We start from the raw sequence: 10,707 nt of genomic DNA on the forward strand, positions 1-10,707 counted from the left end.
ACTTTGTGAGGGGTTGGGGAGTAGGGTCCCTTCAGCCCTGAGCCTACTTCTGGAAGGATCCCTCTCTGGGAGTAGGTGTGGCCACCTGTATGTGGTGGGACCTATCCAGTGTCTAGTGCCGTTGGGGCTTCATGAGGGTGGTGAAGGAGCAAAGAAAGTCAGGAACAAATGAGACTTCCCCACTGGGCTGCGGGCAATGGAAGGTGAAAACCACGTCAGTGGGAAAAGTGCTTTCTCCCTATCACAAGAGTTAAGACAGCATGGTCGCTCTTCTTTCTCCTGTCACCAAGGATGTCCTTGTTTCCCCTTTGCCTTCCACCATAATTGTAAGTTTTCTGAGGTCTCCTCAGCCATGTGGAACTGAGTCAATTAAACCTCTTTCCTTTATAAATTAAAAAAAAAAAAAAAAAAAAAGACAGCATGGTTACCATGTATGCTCGTGACCTCTGGGATGTCTGGGCTGTGAGAGTTCATTCTTGGAGCTTAGGAGGAAGGAAGAGGGAAACCAAACAGCTCATCACTTCTATTTCTCCTCCTTGGCCTTTTCCTCTCCCCAGAAAGCCAATGATAACTGCTAATTAGCAGGTGTACTTAAGTGATTCACCAACTTTAGCTAGTCTACAAAAGTGAGTAGGGCGAAAAGGTGTATCCACTATGTGGAATGACCTGGCTGGTCCCTACACATCCCTCAATACAGCTCAAGCACGACCTCTCTAACTTGAACTCCTGGCCTCAAGCAATCCTCCCTCCTCAGCCTCCCGAGTAGCTGGGAATACAGACATGTGCTACCACCCCTGGCTCACGAGTGACTGGTCTTTGTGATTTTCTTCCCTCAGGAGCCTGGGGATTCCTCAGAGACAGTGCTCTGTGTCTTTTCTACCTTCTAGTAGTACCCTGTTGGGGACACGTTGGAACAAGGGTTCCAGGCCAGGTGCAGTGACTCACACCTATAATCCCAGCACTTTGGGAGGCTGAGGCGGGTAGATCACTTGAGCTCAGGAGTTCGAGACCAGTTTGGGCAACATGATTCTCTACAAAAAAAGTTATCCAGGCATGGTGGTACATGCCTATAGTCCCAGCTACTCAGGAGGCTGAGGCAGAAGGATCACTTGAGCCCAGGAGGTCGGGGCTGCAGTGAGCCATGATCATGCCACTGCACTCCAGCCTGGGTGACAGAGCATGACTCTGTCTCAAAAAAGCAAAAACAAGGAAAGAAAGTCAACCCTTCTTTTTTTCAAAGGTTGAAAAGAAAAAAAAAAGGAACAAGGGTTCTTAACCTTGGCTGCAGAAAGGTACGAATCCCCCGGAAGATATAGGTAAAATTATGTATGAATAGATGAGCATTTTTTCTGGCAGTGGCCACAGCTTTCTACCAAATTCCCAGAGAGGTATTTGACCTAAAAATGTCTAAAGATTTTTGTTTTTTTGAGACAGAGTCTTGCTCTGTCACCCAGGTTGGAGTGCAATGGGGTGATCTCAGCTCACTGAAACCTCCGCCTCCCAGGTCCAAGTGGATTCTCCTGCCTCAGCCTCCCGAGTAGCTGGGATTTCAGGTGCGTGCCACCACACCTGGCTAGTTTTTGTATTTTTAGTAGAGATGGGGTTTCACCATGTTGGCCAGGCTGGTCTCAAGCGATCCGCTGCCTCAGCCTCCCAAAGTGCTGGGATTACAGGCATGTGCCACCACACCTGGTTGTCTAAAGACTTCTGTGGTAAACAGCAGATTCCTAATACACATTCACAGAATGAATGGCAGACATATATTGGCCAATGTGCGTTTTCTACTAAAATCCTGATTTGTTTCCAATTGGCTAAAGAACTTCTGTGTAAAAAAATCTTGAATAAAAGACATTACCAAAGAAACAAGAAAAACAACAAATAGAAACTTTGGCTGTTTTCCTTACCATCACTCAGACTACCTGGAGCCTTGGCCTGAATTTCGGGTTTCGTAGGAGGAATCATTTTCTCCTCCTCTCGCGTCGGCTCTGGTTCGGCTTTCTTAACCTGGAGGGGACATCCGCTGCTGACTAGCCAGGCCTTCAGGTGGTCTATGTACTCTCGCCCAAACAAAGTGGAGTCTTCGAAGTTTGGAAATGCAGCAGGTGACGGAGCTATATCTTGCAGGCCGACAGCTTCTAAGATTTTCTCTTGCCGGAAAGAAGAGGCCAAGGAGAATGTCTGTCCCAAAAGGGCCAAAGACTTCCGGCAGAGAGAATTGGTGGTTTCTAGGGCAAGAGCCAAGTCCAGGGGGTTACTGAGGGTCTTCATCTTGACACTCAGCTCGTAGGCATTGCAGGCCATAAGCAAAGGTGTGACACTCTTCAGAAGCCGGTCTTGAAGTCTCATTATGTACTTGTCAAAAGGCTTTATGATTTCAAAAAAGCAATTTTTGGTCTTCACAGCACCTTTGTCTAAAAGCATGTTTAAAAACTCATTATCAACTCTGGGTGTCTTCAAAGCAGAGTGCTTTAAAAATTTGATAGTAAAAAAGCAAAAATCTCTGTGCTCTGGTTTTAAGGAACATTTGAATGAGGCAAGCATTTTAGCACAGGTTTCTGTTTCAAGTTCAAAGAGAGTCTGGAAAAGTTGGGAAAATTTAATATCATCTTTTATGGTGTGGAATCCTGCCCATTTGATTATTTCTATCCCAAATCTTGAAAAAACATCAGACTTATCTATGATGTCAAAGCTCATCTTTCTTCTGGGGAGCCGAAGATTCTTCAGATCCAGCCCCAGAGGGATCTTCTGAATGGGGAACTGGATATCTTCTGTCCCTGGGTTTGTCCCCAGGGTCACATCAGGACTTGGAGTGTTTTTCTGGATTTGGTTAGTGCCCTGAGTTTTGGGAGTAATACGATTCATGGTGGGTATTTTTTTTGTGCTCACATTTCTCAATGTGACAAGTTTCCCAACACCCCCCTTAGCTGTGAGCAGGCCCTGAGTCTCCCCCTTTCCTAGGAGGGAAGCTTCCTGGTCAACGATGTTTAGAGCTCGACCTCTGGCCTGGACTTGACTGCTGCCCCTAAGCACAGAGTCAGCCTCCCCGGGATGGTCCACATCATAATCCCGACTCTCCTTCTCCAAACACTCTTTTTCAATCAGCCTGGAAGATCCAAAGTCCCCCAAAACTGCAGAGGGACCAAAACTATACTCCTGTGACCAAGAGGACTCTTGAGAAACTGGATGGCCAAAGTCTTGTTCCCAAGAACCACGGAGCGCAAATTTCCAGTCCTGAGAACGGAAATGCCCCAATTTCCGGTGGCCAATGACCTGGTCCCGAGAATCAGAGTGAGAAAATTCCAGATCCCGGCCACATTCTTTGCGAAAGTAGCTGTCATCACTGATGGGAGGGTTGCTTGATCTGAAGGAAGGCCCTGGAAATACGTCACTTCTCAGGCCTTCTCTTCCGGCATCTCGAGAGTGAGCTACAGATCCACTGAGGGAGTATCTGCCATCGCTGTGGACGTCATCATACATCTCTGCTCTGGATCTTGGGACTGCCCTTAAGAGATCTGAAATCAACCATCCAAAAAAAAAAAAAGAAGAAGCCAAAAGATACTTTAGACCAGAGGATGCAAACAGTGCAAACAAACAGTCCACGGATAACCAGGCAGCAAAAGTGCTTTATACACCTCAGTGCTTTTTGCCAATCTGTATTTGTTGCCAACATTTAAAATGCGTGTGGTGTCACTTAAAAATCTGGATCAACTACCTACTAAAACAGAAGACGTATAAGCACCAAGCCTGAGTTTGCTCTGATGACAGTCAACCCAGGCTGGGCAGCAGCAGCCCAATGGGCAAGACACAGACTCTCTAAGTTGGCACCAACAGCCCTTGCTCATTCAGATTCCTCTATTCTCTAGCCATCTGGGTTGACAATCCCTCTTTTAGTCTGAGGAAAGGGTGTTTGGTCCCCAAATAACCTGGATATCTTTACTGCAACTGGAACACTTCTGTGTTTCTACTTCTGTCTCAGAACAGACAGGTTTTACTGCAGCTACCTGCCTTCACTGCCTCTTAGAAGGAAGTCTCAGCCCACAGTGCCACCATGAGGCTAGAGGAACCATAGCTAACACCACACCCACCACAGCTGACCCAAAGCTGGCTGAACCCATCCCTTGGAAAGGTCAGCCAGGCCAATCAACCCTCTCTCTGGAGCTGAAAAAACACAGACTGAGGCAAGCAGGAGGGAAGGCAGAAGCTTAACAAGATACATCAAGAGAAGCCATGATGGAAACTGAACAGTGCCCACTTCTGCCCTTCTCTATGTAGAAAAGGGGAAATGGGCCAGGCACAGTGGCTCAAATCTATAATCCCTGCACTTTGGGAGGCCGAGGTGGGAGGATCACTTGAACCAAGGAGTTTGAGACCAGCCTGGACAACATAGTGAGACCCTATCTCTGTCAAAAATAAAAAAGGGCGGAGGGGAAGATGTACTTGCATTTGCTTAATCACACATGGAGAAACTGTAAGAAGCGAGGAAGAGAAGTGAACTACAGGCATATGAGAACAGTGGGCCTCAGGGGGAGTTTTCATGGAGTGCCTTTCTTTCTAGCTTTTCAATCAGAATCAATGACCTAGTTAAAAAAAAAAATCGAATAGGGAAGGAGAGGTGTCAGGAGGTAGTAATAGGTTAACAGGCCACAGGAAGCCAAAGTCGTATATAAATCCTAGTTCATTTGTTCAACAAGAACAAACTGGGCACCTACTGTGCGCAAGCACTGTACTAGGTACTGAAGTTACAACAAGAAAATGAGAACTCTCCCAAACTTGTCAGTTGAGAGAGCCAGACAATAAACAGAAATATATCAGATGCAAGTAAGTACCAAGAAGACAAATCAAGCACATGGGAACCTGAGGAGGCAATGACATTTTGAGACAGGCTAGTCAAGGAGGGTAGCTCTGACATTTTTTTTTCCTTTTTTTTTTTTTTGAGACAGAGTCTCGCTCTGTTGCCCAGGCTGGAGTGCTGGAGTGCAGGGGTGCGATCTCGGCTCACTGCAACCTCCACCTCCCAGGTTCAAGCGATCCTCCTGCCTCAGCCTCCTGAGTAGCTGGGAATACAGGCGCCACCATGCCCGGCTAACTTTTGTATTTTTAGTAGAGACGGGGTTTCACCACATTGGCCAGGCTGGTCTGGAACTCCTGACCTTGTGATCCACCCACCTCAGCCTCCCAAAGTGCTGGGATTACAGGCGTAAGCCACTGTGCCCAGCTGCATAGCTCTGACACTTTATCTAGCAGCAGTGGCCTAGTATGAGGGGCCAGACTGTACATTTACAAAGGGAAGCCTTCCAGGCAGAGGGAGAATGAGGACAAGACCCTGAGGCGGGACCAGTAGGGGGCCAATGTAGACAGAAGGGAATAGAGGGAATGAAAGGCCAAGTGGTAGGAAGGCAGCTCCCAAACTCTGCTACTGGAGCCCCAGGGACCACCTCCCCAGACATCCTTACTTAATTAAATAAGGGCATGACCTGGGCGTCGGGGTTTTTTAAAAGGCCCCCAGGTGACGCTAACATTATACAAAGTTAGGGAACCACTAATATAAGAGACACAAATGGAGAAGGAGTACCAGATCCAAGTCGGGCCCTCAGTGGTACTCTGGAGTTTACTCTGGGAGAGACAGAAGGCTAGTGAAGAGTTCTAAGCAGAGGGATGACCTCACTGGCTGTTGCGCAGGGAACAGATTAAAGGAGATGAGCACAGACGTGGATGTTCCTGCAAGAAATCCACTGTGATAACCCAGGTATTGATGATTGGTATTGATGGCATGATTAGGGAGGGAACATTAGTGACACAGAGTGATGGCTGGACTCTACTCAAGAGAATTTTCTGATACCCTTTATGAGGAGACGAAAAGTTCAGAGTAGAGCAGAGAAACAGAGAAAGGCTAAACGATAGACTGCTTTGCAACAAAGAAATGTTCCAGAATCACCTAGCATACTGCTAGGTTTCTACTCCTCCCCCACCCACAGCCCCCTAATCTTCCTTTTTTTTTTTGAGACGGAGTCTCGTTCTGTCACCCACACTGGAGTGCAGTGGTGCGATCTTGGCTCATTGCAACCTCCACCTCCCGGGTTCAAGCTATTCTTCTGTCTCAGCCTCCTGGGTAGCTGGGATTATAGGGGCCCGCCATATTTTTATATTTTTAGTAGAGATGGGGTTTCACCATGTTGGCCAGACTGGTCTCAAACTCCTGACCTCAGGTGATCTGCCCACCTTGGCCTCCAGAAGTGCTGGGATTACATGTGTAAGCCACTGCACCCAGCCGTCTTTTTTTGAGACAGGGTCTCACTCTGTGGCCCAGGCTGGAGTATAATGGCACAAACACGGCTTACTGCAGCCTCGACTTCCTGGGCACAAGCGAACTTCCTGCCTCAGCCTCCCACGTAGCCGGGGCCATAGGCGCATGCCACCATGCCCAGATAAGTTTTTTTTTTTTTTTTTTTTTTGAGACGGAGTCTTGCTCTGTTGCCCAGGCTGGAGTGCAGTGGCACAATCGTGGCTCACTGCAACCTCCGCCTCCTGGGTTCACGCTATTCTCCCGCCTCAGCCTCCTGAGTAGCTGGGACTACAGGCGCCCGCCACCACGCCCGGCTAAATTTTTGTATTTTTAGTAGAGACAGGGTTTCACTGTGTTAGCCAGGATGGTCTTGATCTCCTGACCTTGTGATCCGCCCACCTCGGCCTCCCAAAGTGCTAGGATTACAGGCTTGAGCCACTGCGCCCAGCCATTTTTTTTCTTTTTTCTTTTTTTGAGACGGAGTCTCGCTCTGTCGCCCAGGCTGGAGTGCAGTGGCGTAATCTTGGCTCACTGCAAGCTCCGCCTCCTGGGTTCACGGCATTTTCCCACCTCAGCCCCCCAAGTAGCTGGGACCACAGGTGCCCGCCACCATGCCTGGCTAATTTTTTTTTTTTTGTATTTTTAGTAAAGACAGGGTTTCACCATTCACAGGATGGTCTCGATCTCCTGACCTTGTGATCCTCCCAGCACTTTGGGGGGCCGAGGCAGGCAGATCACAAGGTCAGGAGTTCAAAACCAGCCTGACCAACATAGTGAAACCCCGTCTTTACTACAAAAAATACAAAAAAATTAGCCGAGTGTGGTGGCAGGCGCCTGTAATCTCAGCTACTTGGGAGGCTGAGGCAGGAGAATCGCTTGAACCCGGGAGGCACAGGCCGCAGTACGCCAAGATCACGTCACTGCACTCCAGCCTGGGTGACAGTACAAGACTCTGTCTCAAATTAAAAAAAAAAAAAAAAAAAAAAAATTGGTAGAGCTTAAACCTGGGCAGTGGTGATGGGGATGGAGCCAGGAAACGGATCCAATAACCTGTCTTGGGGATGGGAGCAGTGGCTCACGCCTGTAATCACAACATGCTGGAGGCAGAGGTGGGAGGATCGCTTGAGCTCAGGAGTTGCAGACTAGCCTAAACAACATAGCAAGACCCCATATCTATAAAAAAACACAAAAACCAAAACAACAACAACAACAACAAAAAACACCAAAAAACAAAACTGGGCTGGGCTCGGTGGCTCATGCCTGTAATCCCAGTATCTTGGGAGGCCGAGGCAAGTGGATCACCTGAGGTCAGGTGTTCGAGACCAGCCTGGCCAACATGGTAAAACCCCATCTCTACTACAAATGGAAAAATTAGCTGGGCATGGTGGTGCATGCCTGTAATCTCAGCTACTCAGGAGGCTGAGGCAGGAGAATCGCTTGAACCCAGGAGGTAAAGGTTGCAGTGGGCTAAGATCCCTCCATTGCCCTCCAGTCTGGGAGACAAGTGAAACTCCGTCTCAAAACAAACAAACAAACAAAACTGTCTTGAGGTGGGTCGGGGAGGATATCCGGTGAGAAGCTCCAGATATCTGCATAATGATGACTGACAGATCAAAACATTATCCCCTGACCAAGTGCAGTGGCTCATGCCTATAATCCCAGCACTCTGGGAGGCAGAGATGGAAGGATGGCTTGAGCCTAGGAGTTCAAGGTTGCAGTGAGCTAAAACTGCGCCACTGCATTTCAGCCTGGGGGAGAGAGTAAGACCCTATCACAAAAACAAAACCGAACCAAAATAAAAACCATTATCTCCTCCTAAATAAGGAAAGTAAGGATCAGAGGACTGGTATTATTTGCCCAGGTATTGCAATCTTCCTGCCTTGGCCGTAAGATACACCCCTACCAAAACAACAACTACAACAACAACACTTTATTTTACCTTGAGCTTTAAACTGAAGAGTTTCGCTTACAGCCTCACCACTGGCATCCATGTGATATCGTTTGGCTTTTTCTTGTAATACAGCATCAAAAGTCTCCTGTGTAATTCGTCTGGCTGCCATGTTATTCTGCCCTATGGTGAGAGAGAAAAAAATACACTAAGAGCAACAACTTGGGGCTGGGCGCAGTGGCTCATACCTGTAATCCTGGCACTTTGGGAGGTTGAGGTGGGCAGATCGCCTGAGCTCAGGAGTTCGAGACCAGCCTAGGCAACACGGTGAAACTAAAATACAAAAAATTCAGGCTAGGTGTGGTGGCTCACACCTGTAATCCCAGGACTTTGGGAGGCTGAGGTGGGCGGATCATTTAAGGTCAGGAGTTGGAGACCAGCCTGGCCAACATGGCAAAACCCTGTCTCTACTAAAAATACAAAAATTAGCCGGGCGTGGTGGTGCGTGCCTTTAATCCCAGCTACTTGGGAGGCTGTGGCAAGAGAATTGCTTGAACCCAGGAGGCAGAGGTTGCAGTGGGCTGAGATCATGCCACTGCACTCCAGCCTGGGGAACAGAGTGAGACGCTGTCTCAAAAAAAAAAAAAAAATTCACCAGGCATGGTGGCACGTGTCTGTAATCCCAAATACTCAGGAGGCTGAGGCATGGGAATTGCTTGAACCAGGGAGACAGAGGTTGCAGTGAGCCGAGATCATGCCACTGCACTCCAAACTGGGGGACAGAGCGAGACTCTGTCTCAAAGAAAAAAAAAAAAAAAAATGTGTGCTCACAGAACCTGCTCTATTTCACCTAATCCTCGAAGTAAGGAGCCAGTAATCCATAATCCTCGCATGGTACTTCAGAGGCAAGCTAGACCCTTTTTATTTATTTATCTTTTTTTTTTTTAAAGTAGAGACAGGGTTTTGCCAGGTTGGCCAGGCTGGTCTCGAACTCCTGACCTCAAGCAATCTGCCCACCTTGTTTGGACTCTTTCAAGGGGGCCTCTGCTCTCACGAAGTTCACAGGTGTGTGCTGGCTGAAAAGGAGCAAGACAAACCTTCTCTGGGCCCATCTCCTTGGAATCCATTAAAAGCAGCTCTGTGAAAGCAGTTCTATCTGCTGGAGGAAGGTGTCAACCAACACACATAACTGAGCATAACAGAGTAGGAAGGGTGGGACCACAACCCTCGCAAATCGTGGTTAGGAAAGAAGAGATCCATCTTTTTTTTTTTTTTTTTTTCTTTTTTTGAGACTCTCTCTGTTGCCCAGGCTAGAGTGCAGTGGCACGATCTCGGCTGACTGCAACCTCCGCCTCCTGGTCTCAAGCAATTCTCCTGCCTCAGCCTCCTGAGTAGCTGGGATTACAGGAGTCCGCCATCGCATCCGACTAATTTTTATATTTTAGGTAGAGACGGGGTTTCACCATGTTGGCCAGGCTAGTCTTGAATTCCTGACCTCAAGTGATTAGCCCTCTTCGGCCTCCCAAAGTGCTGGGATTTCACGCCGTGAGCCACTGCGCCTGGCCCAAGGTTGCTCTTTTCCCATTTCACAGACTCGGCAGGGCACAGAGGCTCTGAGAACTTCCTTCCCTTCTAAAAGAAGCCTCTTGACAGTGAGTGGCGGGACCCCCAACCAATGACAATGAACTAGTGACAGTTCATTCTGCGCTGGGTCTTTGCGCGATCTTCCAACCACCCACTGAAGAGGCGGCACCTGTTATGAATGACATTAGGGTGAGGAGGCAAAGGGAGACAGACTCAACGACCCATTCAAGATCAGACAGCCCAGATCTGAACCTGGCAAAAACGGTATTCGTGCATCCAAAGCCCCGAAGAATAAGTCAAAAGATTAAGAAGCAACATTTTGGGGTCCAGGGGCTGCATCCTTAACCATCAAGATATCCCGCTTCGCAAAACCTCCAACTTTAAGACGCAACCCGTAGGGTCCATTTCCTATCACGATCACCGCCCCCCCCTCCCCCCTCCCCGGTCCCATCCTTCAGCCCTTTTCCCGGGGCGCCCCCTTGTTCTCTGCTGGCAAAGGGCAGGGTTCCCGGGTCAGGTGACCCAAGTTCAAATCACACGATCCTAAGCTTTCTGTGTCTCCGTTTCCCCACCTATGGAATGGGCAGCCAGTAAAAGGGCTGGTGTGGGGGCTGAACCGGTTCTAAAGAGGGGAAGGGCCCGATGCAGCGCTGGGCGCCGTTATCTCCTCCCGAGCGGGGGGCGCTCCGAGTTCGGGAGGAATGAATGAGCGACTGAACCAATGAGCCTTTGTGGACGCGGCCCGCCGTCTCCCGGTCTCTGCGGGCGAGGAAATGGGGGTGCCGGGCCCGGGAGGCCGCAGCCGGCCACCCAGGCCAACCCGGCAGGGACGCGGCCGCCGCCGCAGCCAGAGGGCCGAGCCTGCGACGCCATCACGGAGCCCGGGGCGGGCCCCCAAGGCCGAGCCCGAGCTTCCCACCCTGGGACCCACCCACCGACGACGCCAGGGCCC

At 49.2% G+C, this 10,707-nt stretch overlaps 1 protein-coding gene across 29 annotated transcripts in view; it reads right to left on the bottom strand.

Annotated features, from left to right (window-relative positions):
• Nucleotides 1-10,707, bottom strand: part of SUGP2 (SURP and G-patch domain containing 2) — a 40,634-nt gene that overhangs the window by 29,469 nt on the left and 458 nt on the right. For 23 of the 29 annotated variants that reach the window (XR_010115303.1, XR_010115311.1, XR_010115307.1 and 20 more), the window contains exons 2-3: nt 8,223-8,354; nt 1,905-3,512 (exon numbers count right to left, since the gene is read on the bottom strand). Coding sequence is in view for 15 of the 29 variants with exons in the window: in XM_055237386.2 (XP_055093361.1) it covers nt 1,905-3,512; nt 8,223-8,343 (1,729 nt within the window). In the remaining 14 variants the exon portion in view is untranslated. Of the gene's footprint in view, nt 1-1,904; nt 3,513-8,222; nt 8,355-10,327; nt 10,617-10,707 lie in introns of those variants that run through there. The other 6 variants (XR_010115310.1, XR_010115309.1, XM_063616192.1 and 3 more) reach the window with 2 other exon arrangements.

This window comes from Symphalangus syndactylus, chromosome 13, assembly GCF_028878055.3.
Source record: "Symphalangus syndactylus isolate Jambi chromosome 13, NHGRI_mSymSyn1-v2.1_pri, whole genome shotgun sequence".
In the NCBI taxonomy this organism is placed as follows: Eukaryota; Metazoa; Chordata; class Mammalia; order Primates; family Hylobatidae; genus Symphalangus; species Symphalangus syndactylus.